The 25364-nt window shown below is 41.9% G+C and overlaps 1 protein-coding gene across 3 annotated transcripts in view; it reads right to left on the bottom strand.

Annotated features, from left to right (window-relative positions):
- Positions 1–408: 408 nt before the first annotated feature.
- Positions 409–25364, bottom strand: part of glra1 (glycine receptor, alpha 1) — a 122509-nt gene continuing 97553 nt past the window's right edge. For 2 of the 3 annotated variants that reach the window (XM_037077733.1, XM_037077735.1), the window contains 2 exons: positions 22962–23108; positions 409–6735 (listed from right to left, as the gene is read on the bottom strand). In XM_037077733.1, the coding sequence (XP_036933628.1) occupies positions 6424–6735; positions 22962–23108 (459 nt within the window). In that variant the 3' untranslated portion in view covers positions 409–6423. The remainder of the gene's footprint in view (positions 6736–22961; positions 23109–25364) is intronic. The other variant, XM_037077734.1, reaches the window with a different exon arrangement.

The raw sequence follows: 25364 nt of genomic DNA, 5'->3' as shown, positions 1-25364 counted from the left end.
TAGTGAAGAGCCCAGAATATAGCAGATAAATAGCCAGATATTTTTCTTAGACGTTGGCAAGAGAGAGAGAGAGTGAAAACTGAGCTGTAGTTTATCTGACGGACAAACTCGACTCCAGTGGGATGATACTGTTGCTGTGTGTCCACTGTAAAAAGGAAACCGTTTGCTAAGATGTGTGTCAACAGTTTGAAATGAAATGAGAATTAAAAGCATCTTTCTAAGATGCAGCTGAGACGGATGTGTCTCAGTCACAGGGATGTCACACAATAAACACACCCTACAGCGAGGATTTATTTGCAATTTTTAATAATTTTTCTTTAATGATTACACAGATCCTTGAGTCGAGTAACAGAAAGCAGAAGATCCAACTCCAACAACCTTGACAATGTTCAAAAACAGGTAAAGAGATTTTTGTTCAGAAAACCTTTAATCGTTAATAGAATTAGTAGTATGACATATTTCAATAAATATTTAGATATATACAGATACAGCAGAAACGGTACATTCTTTTTTTTCTCTTCAAATTGCTTCACATTTTTTTTTGTACAAGCCAAAATATCTGCCATTGTATTTATATTCATGCAAAATATTGTTTCTCAGATTAATGAAAAATAAAAAGGATTTGCTGAACTTTTCATATTTTTTTATTTTTTTTTTCATCCTGCTTTGATGTGCACTCTCGGATTATAAGCGTCGCAATGAGCAATTGTAATTTTTGCAAATCAAACGGGTGCACTTTGTGCCAATACACAATAGAAGCAAGTAAAGCAAAATTAAGGCCATTCCAACTTGTGCGAAGAAAATAAATAAATAAATATAATAATCAGAATCATGTTTCCTTTAGTTCACAGCAGTTCAGGAGACACTGTATTTTTCCTTTCTCCCCTCAGGGCATCAGATTGTACAATACATACAATAAAATACAAGAGAATCAAACGAAACCCCCCCAAAACCAATAGAATCATTAATCATTGACAAATCAAACCATGCTACTTTAAAATCCAGTTCAGAACCTAAGGATTTATAAACGTCCAAAAACACATCCCTCATTGTTCAGTCCATATGCATCACATCGCACCGTAATGCAATATAAACCCAGTTATCTATCTCATGTTATGAACCCCTCCCTCCCCCAGCCCATACAGTATAACAATGATTAATACAATGATGTGAGGCTTATGACAAAGCTCTAAAATGACTATGATACACACAACACCCACGCCTGAGGAAAGGGTCTGAATCATGTAAAATGGTAGTTGAATGAATGCATGATATGCTTATAGGTCCTCGTTTTTTTTTTTTTTTTTTAGTTGCATATTCAACCCCCATATGGCACAGTAAGATATGTATGTACGCTCTAGAAAATGGTCGACCGCTATTGGCAAAGAGGCTGATGATAGAAGTGCGTCTGACTTATTCCAGATGCAGTGGCTTTATGGCACAGAAGGAGAAACAAATGGACCTAATTGGACTGAGCCTGCCGACCAGTCGGGGTGAGGCCGTGATCAGAGAGGAGGCGCGGCGACAAATGGAAAGAAAGGTGTTTTCATTGATGTAGCCCTGAATGGATGCTATGGCACTGTTGTGTCTTCGATCGATACGGATTTTATAAGAATCCTTTTACTTTTAGCATTTTTGGCACGAAAATTGTAAAAGACTGCTGCTATCCTGAAATGTATGGAAACAATGCTGCCTCTTGGTTAGAATTAAGTTTATGTTGGTTATTTATTTATTTATTTTTTTTTACTGGAGCCCCAGAAGTACCAAAGGATATTCATACTTGCATGCACAAGATAAACACCTCCGTAATCTTTTTGGACTTTGCTGGTTTTGTAGTTTCATGTATCGTGAATGCAGGCTAATGAACACATCTTGTTTGTGCTACATTCAGTAAAATTTATCCGATTTGAAAAGCAAATACTAAGTCAAATGGCCTGGTCATTTGCTTTCTAACTGGCTGAGTTGCTACAGACCACTTACAGTGTAAAAGTCGACTTTGCTTGCATGATCATTTTTAGCATTAAGGCTAAGTTGCTTCTTTTGAAACAGAGGGTTGGAGCTTTACCTGTGGTGCTACCATGAACGAATGACCATGAATGAATGTTGTAACTGGGCCCAAAAAACAAAGACTCTCTCAGAGTTAAATTTTAATTTCCTATCATGCAAGCTAAAGAGAATGTTTTCCAGCTTTTTGATTATCTAAGTCCCATGCCCATTCCTGCATTTTTGCTACATTTTTCTACATACATAAGCAAAAGAATTGAGGAGGCTACTTGCTAATGTAAGGATTAGCTATGTAGCGTGTTTTCAGAAAAAAACTAAGGGCTTTTTCTGTAAATTCTACCTGTTATGTGCGAGACAAAGACAATGAAGAAAAAGTGTAACTGGGTCCAACTGAGAAAGACTACTTGGAAGTGCCACACAAGTTTCTTGTAAAACAAGCTAGCCACTTAGCTAGGTAAAGAGCCTTTTTGCTCGCTAGTTAGCCTTCCGTGACCATTCCCCTTTACATTTTGCTACATTGCGTCTACATGTGCAGGCAAAATAGTTAACATTCTTTACTAAATTTAGTCTTAGCTCTGTGCTGTGTTTTGGAAAAAGTAAGGGCTTTTTCCTGGAATTTTACCTGTGGCGCTATCCTGACATGAAGACAACAATGGAAGGGTATAACTTGACCCGAAAAGAAAATGCTCTAAGCCTATCTGAGATTTACACACAAATATCCCATCAAACAAGCTTTCTGAGTAGCTAAGTGGACTATTCTCGCTGTTCCCTCTGGGTTTTGCTACACTGTTTTGCATGTAAGAGAAAGAGTTAACTTTAGGCTACTCGCTAATTTTTAAAATTTCTTTTGGAAAACTAAGATTTTGTTCGGATCTATTAAAATGTTGAACCATAGTAAATGTAGTTGATTTGTTTTGACTTCATTTAGCTATATCTGAAAAGATTTCTCCCTTTGTCTAAAACTAAGGGTTTGCATCCTAAATGTTAACTGTAGGTTAAATTTAGCCATAGACACATAGTGTGTGTTGAACCAAATAAACCGTCCCCTGTGATCACGGCCTTGCGAAGTTTCCCATCACTGTATCTGGGAATGATTTACTGATTAGTGTTTGGGATGGTGCGAATCCTATGGCACTTCCACTTTAAAGTTAGAACACGCTGGAATGTGAAGAATGTATGTGCGTGGCATAGCCCTTCGGATCAGTCTTACACACAATTTGAATTATCTGAATTCATTAGAATTAGTATTACATTTATGGTGGAGTGAAACAAATACCTCCTATACGCACATGTTGACACACTGTAACAATGATCTCATTTAGAATAAAACGTGGGTACTTCTATAGGGAGTTTGAAAATGAAGCAACACAAGAAAGTGGAGGGAAAATGCTGCAATGTTTCATATCAAAATATGCCTATATAGATTATTACTATTATTATAATTCTATTTGTATATCTGAAATGAATCTGGCAACCTCAATACTGCATCTGGCAATCATATTAAAAAGACAAACTGAGTATTATATCACATCCTGCAACAAATCTTGAACACTGGGCTCACAACAGCAGCAAAAGGCAATGACAATTACATCAAACATGAGAAGAAAAAAAATCATCTTTGGTTTTGCTTCAAAACCAAGCTGGACTGGGGCTTAAACATTTTGACAAGAAGAGATTTTAATTGAAATATTATTTTCATCATGATTGATGTTGATTTTGACTGGTACTGAATCATGTTTCCTCTGTTTGTGATGCTCAGAGATGACGCGTCAAAATAAAACACTCCACTGTACTCTTATTATGAAGTTAAACATTTTAAAACTATAGATTGTATATCCTCCTCCAGGATTCCCAGTAACTCCTTTTTTAACTGTACATTACTGGTCCAGTTGATTAATTTATTTTGAAATCTGTGATTCTTTAAGGACCACAGTTGGGAGTTAATTTGCTACCTAAACACTGTATGGTGAAGGAATAGTTAGAACTTTGGAAATAAATAGTTATTATTCACTTTCTCTGAAGAAAAATTAGATGAGAAGATACTACTCTAGAGTTGGGAGGTGATTAGCCTAGCTTAGCACAAAGGCTGGAAACAGGGGGAAACAGCTAGCCTGGTCTCTCCAGCTTTCACAAATATGCCCCTCTAAGCCTGTTAATTAATTCCCCTACATTGTTAAACCAATACATAGGCCAAATGTATAACCAGTTGTGCTAAGCTAGGCTAATCACCTCCCAGCGGATGGTGTCAATCGTCTTATCCAGCCCTCATCAAAAAAGCAGAAAAACACAACTACCTACTTCTCAAAATGTCAAATATTTGCTTCTTTTAATTGAACTAATTGATGCACGACGAAAGACAAAAATGCAACAAGAATATAATCGGTCTTAAAGTGAGTTTTGCTTTGCTACAAAATTCCTCTTTCAGCTCTTTCACGTAAAACATATCTGTAAATATCTGCCGCTTGTGAAATAAAGAAGCACTTTAGGGTTTTTTGAGTAAACGATACGAGATGAGAGAGGAAAGTCCTGAAAATGTGCAGAAAAAACAAGAAAGCAACCTGTATTCCCTTAAATGTCTGCACTTTCTTTCCAAGTTCTGACTGGCTCAGAGGTTTGGCTCAATATGTTTGCTGATGGTCTCTTCTAGAAAATGCTTTTCCTCTCACTAATCTGCATGCAATGGGGGGGGGGGGAACACTTCACTTTATCACCTCCATTCCTTCCATGTTCACCAATAAGCTTGACGGACTGTTTAGCAGTTAGTGATCGGATGAAACAACCCACAAACAGTTGGTGTTTATGAGATGAGTTGCTGAAGGGAAGGGGGGAAAAAAAAAATCATAATTGCATATACTGATCATTGCATAGAGAAGCCTGGCGCAAAGTAAAAGTCATCTAATGAATCATCAATCAAAACCAACTGACCTGTTAAATCATTAAATCCCGTCCAACATGGCTATAGCAAAATAAATCCTCCTGCGTGACGATGCAGCTTTTCACAAATGATCACGTTTGCAGCTACAGTTGGTGCATGTGAATGAGGTGGACATACAGTTAATTAAGGTATAACAGGTGCTATAATCTGTATAATTCACTACATACGTCCTCTCAGCCGGGGGACAGGGAAGGGTGGGGTGTCACATTAAGGCGGGGCCAAAGCAAGGAAGCACTAATAAGATGTAAACAGATCTGTGGTTCAGTCCCGATGAACACAACGAGGAAAGCAAACGAGGATCTGCGATTTTATTCGGTCCAGGATCGATTCGCTCTTTTTCCAGTCGGCGAAAACTAAGATCTCAGGGATTGAAAAACCCAGAGGAAGCCTGTGGAGAGACATCACACCTTTTCCCTTCCTCTTGACAAAAAAGGTTGGAGCTGCAGAGCGCTGCACAGCCACAAGCGACATGTTTACTTGGCACATAAATCAAACCTCCCCCCCCAAAAAAAATGCAATATGAAATACAGGTAGAGGAACACGTCGACCACAGATACATGAGATATTTTGTCTCATAATCAGCACTGCACGTCCAGTGTTTATTATTATTATTATTATTTTTTCTTTTTGTCCAGTCGTATGACCGAAGTGTCTCTGCAGTTCAAGGTTTCGTGGTGTTGGCGGCGGCAGGGCGGGGAGGAAAAAGCGCTGAGGAGTGCTTGCAATACACGTTTGAAGCAAATCTAGATATATAGAATGCGTGACCCTTGCATCGCTTTATTTAATGGAAGCACCGATCCACCCTCCTTCCTTTTTTTTGGGTGAAAAATCCCTCAATTCCAGATGCCTGCTTTTGAAAATAAAGTTACTTTTTTTCCCATTTATGATAGATATATGAGTATATTACACTGCTGTATGCTCCTCACACGTCCCCCACCCCGTCCCAACATCACTTATTCATATAGAATTATATATCTGTCTTCACACAAAAAACCTAAAATCAAATACAAGACTCTCTCCTCGTCGTCTTTTGTCTTTCCAGTCGGTCCACTCCCGCACAGTTTGTCAGGCGTGCCGGCAAAAGTCTGTGGTTACTTTTTCATTTTTCATCTTTTCATTAATATATTGCCACATTCATATATCATGCATTTTACTGCATTGCTATTGCACTGGTCCGGGTTATTCAGGGGGTGTAAAGAGACGGGATTTGGGCTGGGATTTTTTGGGGGGTCAGGAGAGGAGAAGAAAGGGAAAAGAAAGCAATAAATATCTCAAATAATGTCTAGTAGGTGTCAGGTGGGGTCAGCCACAAAAAGCAACTCATCCTCAACCAAAAGAGGAAGATGAAGCATGAGGACGAGGAAAGGAGGCGTGAAATAAGGGGCAATGATATCTCCCACTGAAGTCGTCTCTCTCTGTTTCCTTCTCTCTGCACTCTCCTCTTCGCACTGTTCTCGCCCTCCTCCTCCTCCTCCGCCTCTCAACTACTGCTTGTGGATGTCCTCGCTGCGGATGATCTTGTAAGTGATCCAGTAGAAAATGTTAAAAATGAGGAAGACGAGCGGGAAGGCCACACGGGACACCGTGTCAATGCGCTTGGCCCGGCCGATGAACAGCTTCTTCATCTCCTCGATGCTCTTCTCGGGCGCAGCCGAGGACGCCGGGGCGTTGTTGTTGTTGCCCTTGATGGCCATGCCGTCTTTGGCCTGCAGGCAGGCGGGGCCCATGCCGTAGCCGGGGAAGCTGAAGCGCCCCTCACCTGTCTCATCCTCCTGCAACACAGGCCAAGACTCAGGCTGTTAGGAACCAGAGAAAGACGTTACTGTTGGAGGTGTGTGTGTGTGTGTGTGTGTGTGTGTGTGTGTGTGTGTGTGTGTGTGTGTGAAGCTGTGAGGTTGTTGGAGGTTAAGTACATGCAGCTGTTGGAGGTGTGAGTGTGTGTGTGTGAGGTGTGTGTGGGTGTATCAGAAGTTCAATTACAGTTCAGTTAATTACACAGACATTCAGACGTGAAAATCAAATAATCCAGATGAAATGAAGTGAAGAGTGATGAGACGTGAGAAAAAAAATCACCTCATGTCTGTGAGTCGGAATTAAACTAGAAAGTTTAGGTTGACTTTGAGTTCACATGCAGTGTTCTCAGTTCTGTCACACCAGATCTACCAGAACACCTTCATCTCTGCTCTCTTAGTTTCTAGTCCTTCAGTTTAGCAGCTGATGGTGCCTTAGCTAGCACAACATGAGAAAGTATGACTTGCACCTACACCTTGCTTTTATTATACATCTTAAAGGATACTTTAATTTCTTACATGTGTCAACTGGGAGCAATATTTCAATTTCTGTCTGTTAAGATAGGAAGTTTATCCTAACTTAGCACAAAGACTGGAAGCATGAGGAAACAGCTAACCTATACCCAGAGAGGAAGTATATGTACATCTTCCAGCAAGTTCACATGTTGTGTCCTCATAGCAGCTGTAGGAGGCCAGTTAGCCATATGTTCAGGAAGCGCCTGCTTATGTTGGGATATCCCACTTACCAGACCAAAATGTTGGCACTTTAAATTTCTGCAAACCATGGAGTTCGTATTGTGTTTCATGTCAACATTCCTACAGTGTGTATCATGGACAAACATCTATATGAGCTGACTTTCTTATTTGGAGGAGGAGGGTTTCTAGGTGGCCAGGTAGTTAGCTGCCAAGCTGCAGAACACTGTTCAAGACAACTGCGAGGTCCCCCGTTTGCTTCCCATCTCAAATGACGGATCCAGTGTTTTTAGCGAGATGGAAAACTTTGCAGTCGTCTTTCTGACAACAATATTTCTTTTTCCCCTCGTCAGAAATCCAAGAGGTTCATGTGCCTAACCTTACGGTACCTAAACCACAGTGTTTTTGCAGAAATGTACAATACAAACATTGATTTCCCCTTGTGGATGATTAAAGTGTTCTGACTCGGATTCTAATATTTGAACCCGATTGGGCAGGTTCTTAAGATTGCTCTCATACCGCAGAGCTGTAAAGAAATTAGAAACACAAACAATATTGAATCAAAATATCCTCTATTTTTTCTGGTTCTGTGAGTGTTAAATGCAAAAGGCACTACTGTAATCTGAACTGAGCTTGATCTGTTGAATATAAATAGCAACACATCTGTGTCACTTCATGTACTCGAGCAGTTATTCAGGCTGAGAGGTGACTGAAAGACTTGAAACACATTTGTCTTTTAACTCGGCATTCCTGTGAGTCACTCACACACACACACACACACACACACACACACACACACACACACACACACACACACACACACACACACACACACACACACACACACACACACACACACAATAATCCCAACACATCTGACAACATGAGAAAAAGATTACTTGTTGATTTCATAAGAAAAGGAGGAAAGACATCAGCATTTGAAACACTTGTGTTCCTCTATGTTAAGTTACCTGCGTTCAGAAAGAAAAAACTAACCCGCAGCGATACCGTGTGACATTTACAGTGTCAAGCCAGTACATAAAGACTGACATCATGACATTTATGGTAGCGCTGCTCAAACAGAGAGCCCAGTTTTCCAATGGTCAGCTGCGGCTGATTGATTGGTATTTGGATGAGTAGCACTTCATTAGATTTGCCCTCACAGACTGAAAGAGTTTCGAGCTGATTTGCTTTCTTCATTCATCCTTTCACCACGGCCTCCACGTTTCAGCTACGTCTGCTTATCCTCCTGTTCGTGGTTGACGTGTATAAACGCCACCGTATCAAAAAGACAAGCTTTTGGCACTGCACTTCAATTTACAGTGCTTGCAGGCATGTGGAGAACACAAACTCCAGCCAGAAAGACCCCAAACGTTGGATTAATAAATTAAGAGCCAAACATTGATCACGCAGCTGCTGTCTCCTCTTTGTAAAAGCCATCAATACGAGCTGACGCTGAACACTGACTGTTTATCTCATCCGTCAAAGAGAGTGAGGGGGGTGAGTCAGAGCGGTTGAATGGATTGGATTGATTGACATGCACTGTGCTCAAGGTTACGTCGCGTGCAAGGCGTTTTCACCCCGGGTACGGCGAGATATTGAAAATCCTATCTGCACCGTCACCCTGCCTTTTCATTACAGGAGACACAATGGCTTCCTTATCTGGTTCACAGACCCCAGCACAAACACTGTGATGGGCTGAGAGACACTGTTTGTGTGTGTGTGTGTGTGTGTGTGTGTGTGGAAAATAACAGGCACTCCAAAGTGCCCTTCAAAGTTAAAACAACAGGCATGAAATTAAAAATGATCAGACAAAAAGCTCTCGGTGATTAGGAGTCGTCTGTGTCAGGACTTTTGATAAAAGACGAGGCTGAAATAGTCACACATGAATGTGACTTGTGTTCCCTCTGGGCCAATGTGGGAGACTGTGTGGCAGCATATCAGCAGGGAAATCTTTCCAGTGCATTCTGGGAAAGAAAGAAAAAGGAGCATTTTGTGATCAGAATACGAGCTGGAACGCAGCCTGAAGCGGGAGGAACTGTTGGCAGCAGGAGAACTTAACGACTGACGCAAAACCTCTGCAGCAACAACAAATCAAGCAGGCAGTAAAAGAAGACGGCTCAACTCTCTCTCTGTGAGACCAGCCTCCTCGAGTTTAGTGCAGAGAAAGGCAAAACAAATAGCCAATACACCAATAATAAGCCAACACTCATCAATACAATTACAGAAAAGATGATGAAAATGCCCCTAAAAGTCTGGTCACAGGACAGGACAACATTTCTTTTGCGTGTGCTGGGATGAACAGCCTTCTCTCTGTGTGTGTGTCCATATATGTCAGCATGTGTATCTATAGATGTGTGTATGTGTGTGTGTGTGTCAGACCACCAGGTAGCGATCCATTTTTAGCGCCCCGTGTCCCCGTTCTGTCCTTGTGTCCACACCAACCCATCTATTAACGTTAATACATGTACACACACACAAGCACAAACACACACACCCACGGAGGGTGTCTACACATCAGCCACGACGCTAGCCGACCTCTGCCCGTCCTTCAGTGACGCTGCTAAACTATTACAGATGCTCCGCTTTATTCTCCCTGCCATGTGATTAATGTGGAGGGCGGAGGGACGTGAGGAAGAAGCGCAATGTGGAGCACAATAGAGGGAGGAGGAGACGTGATGAGGAAAAGAAAAGCGAGAAGGAGGAGGAGAACAACAAGGGAGGAAGGAGGAAAGAGAAGCCCCGCAGCCTGAAAGACGCTGTTCAGGGCAACAACAGCAACAAAAAAAACCTATGACTGAAGCCGGACCTGCGCCCTTGGATTGCCCAGAAGATTCATTACATTCAGGAGTAATTAGAAATTTCCTTCATCAATGCAGCAGAGACTGGGGCTGTAGGATGGATGGATGGATGGATGGATGGATGGATGAGTGGAGAGAAGGACAGAGGAGATATACAGTGGAGGGGGGGTGAAGCCTTGCCCTTTGGATTGGACACTGGCTGCAATTTATGGCGATGCTTTAGGATGCAGCTCACTCCTGCTTACTCTTCTCTTCTCATCTTCTACTTCTTCCTCCCTCCACCTTCTCTCTATCATTCTCCAAACCTTATGGCCCTCTCTACGGTCATAAACTGGTGTGTAATGAAAATAAAAAGTAAGACAAAATGCCACATAAAAGACTCTTGCAAGTCTCAAGACTCAGAATTAGACTGCAGCTACAGTCTGTCATCATCAGAAAAACAAGCACATCAACAGTGAAAGCAGCTTATTACGACCCACATTTACCACTCGTTAGACCCCTAGTGGCCGTAGCAATTATTACGGCAACAAAGGGGGAAGTCAGGGGAAGCTTTAGAGAGCATCAAATGTCGTGGAAATCCTGACAGAAAAAGAAAAAAAAAGGCCGAGGTACACAACACAAGAAAAGAGATAGAGAGCAACGCATTTTTAAATGATAAGGGAGAAAAATATGGTAAAACAAAAGAAGACAGGAAAAAAGTGGCGCGAGAGGAATCGTTTGTTAGGCGGAACTACAGTGATGGAGGGAGGATACGAGATGGAGGGGAGAGAAGAGATGGACTAAGGAAGGGAGAAAGAGAGAGCAAGAACACCTCTTAGCTCACTCATCCATCATGCTTTCCTCCCCTGATTGAAGCATTTATATCTGTGCCTCTGCTGATGTGATTAATCGAGCAGATTAGCAGGAAGCAGAAAGCAAACTGCGCCGGGCATGCTATCCTCCGCCATCTCCTCTGCAAATATTACCCTTGGATACTTGTTTTAGAGACCCGCATTTACATAAAACACGATTTGGAAAGGTGTCAGCCTCAACTAACACCGGCATCAGTCTCTCCCGAAGGAGGCCGGAGGAGGAATTCCTCGGCTTGCGTTCCGCTTCATGATTTCCCCCCAGAAGCAATTCCAGCCGAGCAGGGTGGAAGGAAATATATTATACATTTGCCTTCGCTGATCCATTTTCTGGTGGACTCATCTCAAACCGCCCTCCACCCTTTCCCCCTGTTCTCCCCTCTGCCTCTCTCCTCGATTAGGGCCATTTGAAGCTTTTTAGGATGTTTCAGTATCAATATGTCAGCGGTGAGTGGATTCTGTGGAGCTGAGAGGAATGTCTAAGCGGATGTGAGTTTAAAAATGTTCTTTTCAGAGTCTACTGCTCTGCTGGGAAGGATTTAAAAAAAAAAAAAAAAAAACTGACGCTAATATTTTTGTTGGAGCCGGCTTGATAGACAACACAGGGATGTGCAGTATGTGATCACCCGTACCACCGTGTGGGCGATCTCAGAAACCACAGACCGACAGTCCGACGGTGTGTGTATCACACATAACTGATATCTGGGCAAAAAAAAACACCACTCCATCCATGCACCGGTGATTGTTTACAGTCCAGTAAGCAACCTGAGATGTGAGGCTCAAGATTTAATTTATCTCCATGTGAATGCATCATCACGTTCATCACCAGACAACAGCTGATTGGTTGTGAGATTGCAGTTCGGCCAAAGTGTCGTGAGGAAGAAAGCAGAAACTCGATTGCTCGTTGTCCCTGGATCAACACCATGGATGATTCATGACTTTATCTCAGACTGGAGATACGCTGACATGAACTGAGTCTCCCCTCAAAGAGTGGAGCCTCTTCCTCCAAATCCAATCAGCTATAATTGGTCGATTCCTTGACAGTGCCAAATGAGGCATTGCCAGATGACGTGCGAGGTGTTTCACCCCACAAAGTTTGTCATAAATGATCAGATTCCAGTGACTCCTGGATGTGATTTGGATGGTTCATATCTGTTTTAGTCTTAGCACAAATAAAGACAGGGTTAGAGCTCTCATAATCCATGAAGCTCACTACTAGTCTTGTGATACACGTGTAAACATGACCTAAAAACTTCCCAAGCTCTAGTTTGGCTCAAGTCAGACAGTTAATCTACCTTGCAAGCCAGTCTGGGAATTGGGTAGTAACAGTGAGTTCGAGTCTGAGCAAAAACATCATCAAAGTTGAAAGGTGCTCAAACAGCTATAATAATGAATAATGAATAATGAATACAATTCAAGTGGCAAGCCTAATTTCAGTCACTGTAACATAAGGTAAATATGCAACGATCATGGGGTGACATGTTGCTGACATTTCCTACACGTATTCTACAGAAAATTAGATAAACAGACAACTCTTTTGGGGTATGATGAGTCAGTTTTCTTGATTATTTTTGTTCCATTTGAACACAATGGTTTGACACTAGTTGCGTCACAGCTACATATAATGAGCTGTTGGTGAGCTTGGCTAATAAACGTCATATCACAATAAAATTGAAATCAGTTCAATCCCACAGGCGTCAATAATCATTTCTGCTAAAAAATATAAGACTGCTTTTCCCTGGCTGCATTAAAGCATGGTGTGTTAATGTCTCTCGCTCATCAAGCAGCTGACCTGGAATGATTATCCACATGATCTGCTGCACTCATCCTCCCTCCCTCTCTTTCTTCTCTTTCACTGTCAGTGTTTGATCTGAATAACATTTCAGGGAGGCCACGGCACCTTTAGCTTCATGCATTAAATGTGATGTTTAAATGCCAGCCAGGGTTCACTTCAGCTTAATGTAGGGTTAAATTCAGCCTCTGATGTCAGATGGGCAGAATGAAAACAGGGTCTCCATGCTGAGACTCTACATAAACACACAAAATTGATCTAATCAATAAATTGTAAAATAATACTAAATTCAACGCAAAGGACAAGCTCTGTGTCTCTATATATCTATATATCCTATTGTTGAAATAGTTTATTGTCTTTTCATGGACATAACTCTTCGACACACATTTATAACTTAATTTGTATAAAATGCTCAGTAAATAACTAAACCATATGGTTTCTGTATTTTTAAACAAATACTACTTGAACAGGAGGAAAGAATGCATTTGTTGGGGACTATATCCAGCGGCGGATTAATCCACATTTGGTGCTCTAGTGAGCATTTGGGGCAGCAGCACTGTGTGTGTGTGTGTGTGTGTGTGTGTGTGTGTGTGACAGAGAGAGACAAAGAGTCAAAATAAATACATTTGTGTGTTCATGTCATGTATTGTTTAGAGTGATAGTCTGCATGCTGAACCGCCAAAATCAAGAAAAAGAACCGATGTTCAATTATCAGACAATAAAAGGTCAGCCCCTTTGCTCTTGTAGAAACATGTAGAGCCTGATGAGAATTCATGTTGCAGCTTTTTAGAGCATAATAAGGGCAGGAGGTCAGAGCATTTCCTCAGCCGACAGGCAGCCACATAAATATGGATATTAACATAAAAATCTGCACGATAATTATATTCAAGACATAAATGACCACAGTAGGAATGCTGGATGAAAGCAGCGAGGGCCTCCACTCTGTCAATTACTGTAAGCTCCTCTTCTTCTAATCAGGAAACAGCGAGTGTGTTGCACGACACTTCACAGCCGACCTGTCAATCTGAAGGTTGAGTTCAGCCCGCGGAGATCACTGATCGCTCCACTTCAGGCCTCTTAATCCCTGCGCGCTCTTATCTGCCTTTGTTCTTAGAGCTGCTGAACAGCCTGTGAGATCAAGGCATTTAGAGCAAACCAGCGTGTAGAGCTGCCCCCCCGCCGAAAAACACCTAATCACGGCTAACGAGCTGATTATAGCCGATCAATCAGGAAGTCCCTAATAGGGCGCTGTCATTGTTAAACAGCGGGATGGCGTCTGCACTCGCGGCCCTCAGGCCACATCTCCAAATGTACATCACTTTTCCCGGAAGGCCGAGTGCGCCAAAAACAGAGCGAGCTGCAGGGGAGGAAGCAGCTCACCCCTCTGCTGCGCTCTTATTTCTTCCCCCGTGATGCTGAGGTGAAAGAGAAGTGGACGAGGACAGACGTCAGGCTTGAGTAGCTTTTTACCTTCAGGCTACAGGAAACATGCTTTAATGTACTTTTTTTCCTTACTGGACGGGATTTGTAATGTAGGCCAGTTATTTTTGATGCATCTGACAGAAGTCATCGCCTTCCACGACCAGAGCAGATAACTCAAATACAAGTGATTTATTTTAATGAAAGCCCTTCTGGATCTGAATATACCAATTTGCATTCGGAGTTTAGACACAGCAGTGAGGTAAGGCCTGATTGAAATGGAGGCGAGAGGCGGTAATGTTCGACTTCCCTTTGATTTCTAAAGGGGCTCTCTCTTTTTCAGTCTGGAGAGCTTGTCTGTGTTAAACAAGCGAGCTGCTGCCAGGCGGTCCTCTCCTTCAAGGATGAGTGGCGCTATTGATCTGATCCCTCTGCAGTGGTCTCCCTCCCCCAGCAGGGGGGGATGTCACTCTGCCCGGACGATCAGAGGAGCCTCTCTCCTCTCTCCACTCTCACCGGGCTGCGGTATCCATCTACTTCATGCCCTCTCGCTCTGTCTTTCTAATTAGACAGCCTTCCGAAGCAGGTAGCCTCAGTCCGATTGCTCCTGCTCTTTCTCTCCGGACTATCAGTGTCACTAACGAATCAATAAAGCATCAGGGTAGAAACCACAGAAATCAGCACAACTGGGACTACTGCTGCTGCTGCCGCTGCAGCTACCTGCACTGCAAAGACAGCCTCACCTCAAGCAAGGAAAGACGAGTCCGAGTGCAGCACAGTGTTCATGTCAGAGCGGAGATACATACCACTAAATTCCAGCCAAGCAATCAGATCAGTCAAAGGGCTTGACTATTGCTCCCAGAAATCACAGAACTAGCTGACCATCCTGCCGGTTTCCCTCCAGTCTTACTGTATATCTGTGCTCTCGCTGCTTCAAAGAACACTTTAAAGCAGCTCACATACATGGTAACAGTAGCATAAAGCTGAAAAAACCCTCGAGGACATTCTGCTCTCAGATTATAGAGACTTCTGACTGTACTCAGCTGCACCTCGTAGCCATGATCACAGTAAATAATTCCCTCGGGGGGTGTATCACTTTAATCCAATACATCCAACCGTCTTAATGCAATTCTCACGCAGGTTTGAAGATGTGTGCTAACGGTGCTGCTTACTCCCGTAAAACAGGCCCAACCTGCTTTCTTGTTGAAGTCAGATTTTAAGTTTTTGCTACATGACGGGTAACTTTCATTTGCGTCCCAGATCCCTGATACTTTCTCTGCATTCTGCACACCTGACAGGTGGATCAGATCGAAAACCTCCGACTTTAAAATAAATACACTGAAAAAATGGTTATTGGGTTCTGCAGTTAAAATGACTTCTTCAGTTAAACCTTGATTGGTTCAGCAGAATCTTTCTGTGTCTCACCTTATGTGCTCTTTCTCTCTCTTAAAAGAGTAAATTGCCAGGCACTTATGTGTTACTTGATGCACCTGCAGCCTCGCTGCATGGGAGTCAGGTGACATGTTGAGCCACTTAAGCTCAGAAGCTTCTCTTCTATCGACTGTGGCTTTGATTGAACCTCATTTGTATGTAGCTTGTGTCTGCCGAAAGAATGATGTAATGTAAATGGTGGATGGCAAAGATTATGGCGATGCTCAACAAACAAACGTCAACTGCGGGTCTTTGAAAGGACGTATTCGATTCACACTCACACCATTTGTTGGCAAAAAAACGTTGGCATTGGATGTAAAGCTGGAAAACGTAAATTTGACTGTGATTCCTCTGGATACTGGGCAGGCTCTGTAAAAAGTCATAATTCACTGTCACAGTTTCTTGTGCGCTTCCACTGCCTTCTCTCCATGTTCTCCTTTATTTTTGGAGAAAGAGGACTGAGCCGGCTCCCGACTGCCTCTGTTGGGTAGTTTACATGAGCTCCAGGCCAGCAGTGACAGTTTCCTCTGCAGCGGGCTGAAACCTGACTGATAGCCCTCTCTGAGCTGCAACGGAGGGCTGTGGATCACATTAGGCTCACATTAGAAGGACTGGCCAGAGAGGTTAATTAAGAGCGTGAGATGCCGACGGACTTCCTCTCTCTCTCTCTCTGTCTCTCACTGTGTGTCAGTGGGGCTTCACCATTCATGGGATTTATTTCAGAGCAGAGCAGTTGGGATTAATGGTGATGATCTCATTGAGGGTGTTCGTACTCTCAATAAGGAATTTTATTCTTTGGTGTATTTTATTGTGTTGAAACAGAGTAAAAAGACCCGCGGAGCTGCTTTTCAAACTGCCTCACACTCCTGAATGATTCTTACGGTTGGAACAAATTATGCAACCCTGTCGGCAAAATCCTGCTTCAAATGCAAATACTTGAAAATTCCCCCGAGTGTTTTCTGAGTGTCCTCAGAAGTTCTTTTAGTTCTACAGAGATTTCTACGAGAAAGAAAGAAAAGCTCCTTAATGTGTTGTATCTGTCAAGTGTGTGCACCCGTGGTGGGAAGTAAGTAGCACCTTCATTTATCCTTCTTCTTACTTCTAATCCATTACTTTTGTGCATTTACTTATTAGTCATTTATTTGATGGATAGAGCTATCGGTTACCTTTCAAATAATGATCTTTTTGTACAAAGTATGTTAGATTATAGTATATCAATTACTACTATGCATTTATTATCAATCTACCCAAAGGTTTGTTAAGTAATCGAGAAAGTAAAATCCTGCCTCCATACTAATTGATCAATGATATTGGACCAATGTTATAAAAATGTGAATAATTAATTAGCAATAATTCTTGAATACACGTAAATACACCATGTTTAAATGTTACTTTTGTGACAGAGAGTCACTCATAAACAAATAGTACTCGAGCAAAATTCTTAAAAACAAATCTTGATTTTAAACAGACTTAGTGTCAAAAGTTTATTGATATATAATATAATAAGTATAAAAAATACAAGTAAAATTACACATATATGTACATGAACTCTGTACAGCAGTGAGCAGTGCTTGATATTTCAAGTATATTTGTGGATTAAATGACGTTTTTATTTGCATGTAATGCATACTGAGGTGAGATTCCTTCTAGAAGTCTTTTATAATTTCACCTGCAAAATCTGCTTCTTTTCTTGTCGTGTTGCTGCTATTTTGTTTTACGGTGCAAAATAAATGACAAAATATTTCTTTAATGTCTGCCTTTCAAAATATAATAAAAGTTCTCAACACATTTTTTGGAGAACGTTGCTTCCAACCTCACAATATCAGAGGAGAAACGTACGACACAAAGCACTATAATAGAAAAAAAAATCACATTTAAAAAGCAAAAAAATAAACAAAAATGATGTTGGTTTATTTACTGCTGCAGCGGCTGCAGTTTTATGGACTTTACTAGTGACGCACACTGGAACAGTATACAAATATTAAAACTTTTTACAAACTGACTTTTGCATTTCTCACGGTGTAATGTATTTGATTCCTTTCACCACTTTATTTTCCTCTGTGTATCTGAGTCCCCTGATGAAGAGCTTTAGCATTAAATGTTTGTGCTTCATTAGGGGATGTTTCCAGGGTCACTTACATCTCTATTATTTGACTGCTGCTTTTATCAAATTGCCTGACAGTGCTATGAGCGCATCTATTTTTTAACATGTGTGGCTCTGGTGTGAAAAGGCAGAAGTAAGTGGTTAAGTGTGTGTTCACATACATTTGCTTTTAACTACATGTTATGGATATGAAATCCAAATGAATAAATCACAGGGTGTCACCTAACTTCACCTCGGGACAGGAAAAAACCATCAGACACAGGTAATGAAGGAGATCGAACATTAAACACAGCTCAGGTTTAATTCTAAATTCACCACAACATGGCATAAAAATACCTCCCTGTCAAAAAGTAATCATGTTGTGTAAGAATCCTGAATTCACTGGTTTCTGTGATATGAGTGATATTTCTGTGACCAAGTGGAAAACCACTGATACAGACTCCTGAGTAAGAAAAAAAAAAGCTGTCAGCTGTGAGATATTGACCTCGAACGAACAGACGAGCTTCTTCATTAGCACAACTCGAATGACGTAACAGGTCGGCGGCCTAAATTCACCTCCTGCTTTCGTCATACGAGCAGAAATAAACTGTGCAACAAAGACGAGGTTCGGCGTTCCAGATGTGGGTCAGCCCTGAGCCCGCGGTGCTCGCGCTCTCTCTCCTGGTGCTGGGGCGAGAGAGGATGGAGACACACAGAGGGAGGGATACAAACAGAGCGAGCGAGTGAACAAGGCCGTCAGGGTTAATGTCTGATTCACCTGAAAGTGCAGCGGCAGCTGGACCGCTAATCTACCTCTTCACCTACCATCACAGCTCAGGGGATTGGGGATTACAACAACAGGATTTAGGATTTATGGTTTTTTATTTTTTTTACATATCTTTTCCGTACAAACTCCACTCAACTCCCCGATTCCTCTTCCCTCTCTGCCTTTATTTACTGAGCCTGGAAGGATGTTAAACTCACCTGAAGCTAAGACATTTTACGAACAGCAGGCTGTGATGTGTTCATCTAAACTCTGAACAGTCCTCCTTTAATTTGAATCTCCCAAGTGAGAATTACTCTAAATCCAATTTGGTGGCACACAGTACTCAATGTTTCTGCAAACCACACACATGTTGAAACTTTACATTTCAATTTTCAGTCCAGTGTTGTAACAATGCTGTGCTGAAGGCCTGGTTAGGATTCCAATTAGAAATTCACATTGTTAGGGTTTTGGAAGAGATCCTGTTATGGATTAAAATTCCAGTTTTGCTGCCAGAAAGACGTCTGGAAAATGTCCGGACATCTCACTAAAAACAGCCAGTTTTGTCAGTTGAGTTGGGATGAGATCGGTGACCTCAGAGTGGATTCGAACAGTGGTCTAGCAGTCATGGAAATCACAATCCCCTCCACCTCAGATAAGAAAGTCAGCTCATATGCACTTGGTGTGGAAGACATGTTTATTCAAAGCAAATCCTTGTTTTAGAGTGATTGGTGTGATGTACCGTTCATTAATAAAGATCTAGGATAGCAACTTTATTCAGTGAATACTACTGACACTATTACTGTTGCTTAACCCAACTAACACTTCTAAAGCCTTGAAAATGCAGGTGTGTCAGTAATTATGATACTTTCTTAGGTCCGCTAGTTCTGCCAAGCCCTTTGGGTGCAATTATCACCTCCAATCTCTTTCCCAGTAACCTCCTTAGGAATCATGTGGATATGATACCTATGAAACATTCTTCTGTGATGTGCTGGTAGCCAGCCCATAAACTGTAGTTAGCTACTGTTGCTCCCTGTTAGCGGAGCAGAGAGAGGCACTGAGACAAGATGCTCGAGGACGTACACAAAGTCACATCCTCTGGATCCAACCAGAGTCCTTCACACAGAAATCCACAGTCCAGCAGCAGTAAACAACTTCAGCAAATTATCCACAGGCTTGCATAGGCAACCAGGAGAGACGGGGAAGGACATCACAATCAGTTCACATATATTGGCTAATGAAAAAAACGACAAATACATGACGATTACAACAAATTTCTACACAGAACCCCTTTAATCTGGTTTGCAGGAAAGGAAAAACAACATCTTCTCATGTGTGTATTTGTGTTTTTTCCCTTTTCAGTGTCATTGTGAATGAAACACCTTTAGTTAGGATTATTAGTCCGAGAAATAACAATTTGTGGTCGTCACCCTTGACTCCAATTGTCCCTAAATCTCTTAAAAAAAAGATGAACTTCAGCCCTCACAACCTGAAACTGATCCTGAGTCGACCCTAAACTAAAAATTGGACTTCCGGCACATTGTCGTCACTTGGCAACACTAGACACCTCACCACCTTACAAGGACACTGGAACCTCATAAATACAGAAACACACGAACATGCTCACACACACTAAAACATGTCGAACTCAATCAAGCAGCTCGAGTCACGGCAGGCACGAACACATGCCCTACAACACCCAACTGCACGACAGCACTCGTGAACGCACTCATGCATGCTCACCGGCTCTATAGATACAATCTCCCCCTCCCTAACACACACACGCACAAAAGAGGACCGTACAAATTGTGTACTGCAAGCTCGTTGTTGCACTTTCTTGTGTGTTTGCGTTTTATGCCCTCCACCCACACGAACACACAAACCAGCAATTTCACAATCAACAAGCGCTTCAATATTCCCCCGCAGGCCTGACAGCTTTACTCTTTATTCAATACAGCAGCCTGGGACTGATAAACCCAACCGGACGGATAGAATTGATTGATTAAATGCTTCAAAGATAAAACCAACCAAAGAAAGTAGAGGAAAAGAAGAAGAAGAAGAAAAAAAAAAACCCTGATACGTCTCAACAATCCTCCAGGGAAACATCGACATCGTGCTATGTCATTTCTACTAAATCTATCCAACGCGGCTCTGAGAAATTAAACAAACTGACATATTTTCAGCTCTCCACTTTATCTTGATTTCATCAGAAGCAGTCATCTGGAGACAGACTGGAGACTGGGAGCGTTAATACAAAAACGTTGTTTTGGACTTCATAGAGGCGTCAAAACAAAGACAGACAAAGGCTGCTGATGTGGTTATCTGTGTTCAAACACTGAAGCATTACTTGTGCAGCATGAAAGAACAACAAACTCTCCTTTTGGTATTCAACCCTGTGTTGTGTGATGACATATAAATCATTATGCAGTATGTGAGAGCTCAAGAACATCTATGAACTGGACCTGGCGAGTGTAATGCAATTTCTGACAGGAAGCTGACGTTGGGATATTATTGTGTCAAAAATATAACATAGTAAAAATAAGAGACTCGTAGCACATTAATCATGTTGCCGAGCGTAAAAGATGAGTCACACACATTCTCAGTGACAGGCACAGTCACAACACATCCACCTCCTTAAAAAGACTGTAATCTTCTCATTGCTGTTTCGTGTAAATGATGCATTTCCATAAACAAAAGTTTCAGCGCAGAGGGAAAACTTCTTTGTTTTTTTCCCCTCCTCCTCTACATTGTGAATCCATTATGAGCCTCGTCTGTTTGCTCCCCGGCGCAGCTTTTAATCATGCTCAATGCTCCTCCCATGAAACATTGATGCCCTGTGTTTCCGCACAAAGCTAATATCATACAGAGTGAATTTTTCAGAGGGCCCGAGGATAGAGGGGAGAACTTTTCATCCAAACTGCTTTCTAGTGTTTACAGTGCCAGACATCACCTCAACGACCACCTAACAAGCTCAAATATTTTATTCTGTTGCTCGCATGAGGCTGAACAGCAGCAGAGGAGTTCTTCTCGTGCTTCAAAAAAAAAACAGCTTTGTGCTGTTAAACTGTTTGTTTCTCTTCTGTTTGGATGCTGGAGACACATGTGGACTGGCTTTGTGTTTGACCGTTGGAAAACTGAGTTTGTCTGGTTACCACTGCTTCTTAAAGATCCTTTCTTTTAAGGCGGGACACTACAGGTGAGAACATTTCTTATACTGGTCAATTTTGAGATTTGGGACTGATTTTCTTTTATAACACCTTCAAGACAAAAGAAAACATTCAAAACCCACATTTAGATACTTATCTAAGTTTATATTTGTGGTTGGACATCTTTGCACTGGGGAAGTTGGTGTGGTGATATATCATTTTTTACCTGCATCTCAAAAATCTCCCCTTCAACACATTTACATAATAATACAACATATTTATTTTCTTTATGCTATTGACAGTATTTTCTTTTTCATAGAGTGATTTAAAAAGCTATCCAAAATTCCCTTTGTGAAAGTCTTTGACTCTGATATGTAAATATGTCAACAATATGAAACAATATGTTTGAACTGGCCTTCATCTATGGAAACTGTGCCATATCACGTTCACATTACGTGTTTATGACCTGAACTTGAAGTCAGCCAGTGACAACAGCGTAAGACTTTCGTTTCAACATTTATAAACGTGACACCGTGTTTGTGGTGACCAAAAAATACAAATTGACAGGAAGTCGGGACATCATTAGTTGTGTTTGTGGCCAACAACATGATCTTTCCCTAATTATAACAAAGTGGTGTTTGTGCCTACACCTAACCAGAACATAAATACATTGTTGACACAAAATCCAGCTGAAAATTGAACCTGAGGAAATGTGAAGCTGCAACATTTAAGAAAAATGTGAAGTTGCAACATATCCGCAATTTTGCAGAAACGTACATTGCCAACATTTCTCTGGTAAGTGGGTTGACAAATTGGTGCATTTCAACTAGATGATGCCTTGTTTTCATTTTTAAAGAAATTTCATAAAACATGGAATACGAAAATGAATTACATCTTAATGTAAGCAATGATATCTGTGAATTAAATGTTGTCATCTCTCGTGTCTCCCCTTAACACAGCTCAAGGGTTTAAAGGCCATGTGTCGTAGAATGTGGATCAGCAGAACTGAAGAGTTTCATTCAGAAATGGTGGTCTTTAAAAAGCACCAAAAGCTGCTCTCATTCATCTCATCTCTGAACACAACTCAGATATTACTTCAGCTGATATCTCTGTCGACGCACCACATTAAAAAAAAGCAAAAACAAAAACGAAAAAAACAAAACAAGATCTGATGGAAAGATTGGAGGAAAGACAAAGGTAAATGTGGATGTAAATGTTTAATTCAACCACAGATGAGAGAGAGAGAGAGCATTCACCTTCATGTGTCGTCGCCTCCGTCTGAAGCGCAGCAGCTCCTTGTGTTGGCGGGCGATGAAGTTGACAGCGGCGTACTCCAGCAGGGCAGAGAACACGAAGAGCAGGCAGACGGCCATCCAGATATCGATGGCTTTTACATAGGACACCTGCAGAGGGGCGAGAGAGGGATCGACTGAGAATCATCAGCATACATGGTAGGGCCAGACATATGGCTGGTCAGCTGTGGGCTAATCCAGGTGTGAAGGGTTAAACTGAGAGGACTAAAGTCAATTTCAAATGTAAAAAATCAGCACATGAAACAAGTAAAACGTCAGCAGCTTTTCCGTACAGAGTGTGGTGCGATGCAGGGTGGACGGGGTAAGGACTGTCCAGATAATAAGGGGCTAAATGAAGTCTGGTTGGATCATTGTCTGATTGCTATCTGCCTGCCAAGTACCATTATTCAAGTGCATTCACCCCGGCCTGTCATTACAACTCTTCATCTCCACACACAATTACACTGCAGAAGCCTGAGAGGGAGATCCCTTCTCTGTCGCAGAGGGAGAAAAACCCACAATCAGCTGTTCAAAATCCAATTAAACTATGACTTCAGATCACTTTCACAAACACACAATGTGTATCGTCGCCGCTCGGCCTTGTTGTGATTCGTGCTCGTTCGCGGCTTGTCGGGCGCTTATGGAAACATTTATCTTCGAATGCCCGACTGATTTCCCCCCCAAGAGCTGCTGAGAGCTGCTGAGGCCTGAACGGTCAACTGGTTCACTCGGTTTGATGGTCATCCAGGCAGAGAGAGAGGAACAGAGAGAGAGAGGGGGAAGAAGAACAGAGAGGATTCTTATATTAACCAAGTTGACACATTTAGGATCATGTTTGGGAAGCTGGAGCATTGTGCTTCTGTGTGAAACTGTTAAGAATGAGCAGCTTTTTGCACACAGAAAATGGCCTAATCTTATTTTTTTCCACAAGCTGTCATCTACCTTGAAATGAAAACCTTTCTATACGAACAGAAAAAAGTGTTTTTGAGATGCTCCAGCCCATCCAGCAGCCTGGTCAGTGGCCGTTTGCATCGAAGTTTGATGCTGATGCCTCTCCCTCTCTTCCTGGAAAACCCCAACACAGACTACACCCTTCTCCGAACGCTGGTTGAAAGGCATTCTGGGATCGTAAACCACTAAGTGAAGTAAATTGAGCAGATGGAAGGAGAGCAGGTACACCAAATTGCCAGGCATTATCTCTCTCAACACTTTATTGACGTCCTTTTTTTATCTATTGTGTCCTTTTTGTTTTACTGCCAATTTGGAGCTTCAGAACCTTCTGTAGCAACACTGACAAACAGAAATAAGATAAAATAAACTTCTTGTCTTCAGTTTGGAGGAAAAATTCCACTTGAAAGTCAAAAATTAAAGAGAAGATTAAATATATTTTTTAATTGGGAGTTTGGATTTATTCTAAAATGATGGATAGTGTTAGAAAATGAGTCAGATTAACAGCAACATTAGTTGAACTAACAGCATGTAACCACTGAGCTGTGGAAAGGCCCAGCTCGTCCCTGCCTGGTCCAGACCTGTATGAGGCTGACAGACAGACAAACTGACCAGCAGCAGGCAGCTGAACTGCAGCTTGGGAGGTGTTAATGACCTCACGCATCACAGGACAATGTTCAGAGACGAAGAACACATAGTAGGCTGTAGCAGCTACAGATACTGACCGACTGGACAACTGATAAGCTGACTGACGAGGAAACAGCCTGACTGGTTTGGTGACTGGTTGGTCATTTGGAAAAATGAGGAAGAGAGAAACATTGAAGGTGTCGTAAACTGTACATATTGTGAAGCTGCCTGTGATTTTATTGTAAAATGAACTCGACTGATGGCTAACAGCGTGTTTTTTCTTCACCTGTAATGCATTTTGGCTACCTGCAACCACATCTGGTTTGTTAACCATTGTGTTCCAAGCCGGTGTGATCGCATTATCATCCACTTGACAAAAAGCAAACGTGTCCTCTCCTCTTGTTCCTTGTCTCATTTTCTTTTACTTCCTGTCTCCCTTCTCACCTCGCTGTAGCCCTCCTTAATGGCATGTGAACAGAGAAGTATGTTTAGGTGTGTGTGCCTGCTATCAATCACACACACACACACACGCTCAGGTGTGCATTGTGTGTGTGTGCGTGAGCAGTATGCCCACCTAAGCTCAGCTGTGCTGTGTGATCATTATTGTGACAGCTGAACTGCAGAGGAATCACGGTTCACTTGTTCAATTTTTAGAGCGCATGAAGCACCTAATGTCAACAAACACAGTTTGTGTGTGTGTGCGTGTGTGTGCGTGTGTGTGTGTGTGTGTGTGTGTGTGTGTGTGTGTGTGTGTGTGTGTGTGTGTGTATGTGTGTGTGTGTGAGAGTGTGT

The sequence above is a fragment of the Acanthopagrus latus genome, chromosome 18, assembly GCF_904848185.1.
Source record: "Acanthopagrus latus isolate v.2019 chromosome 18, fAcaLat1.1, whole genome shotgun sequence".
NCBI classification, from domain to species: domain Eukaryota; kingdom Metazoa; phylum Chordata; class Actinopteri; order Spariformes; family Sparidae; genus Acanthopagrus; species Acanthopagrus latus.
Note: the sequence above shows the minus strand (reverse complement) of the source record. Positions and strands in the feature narration are given on the sequence as shown.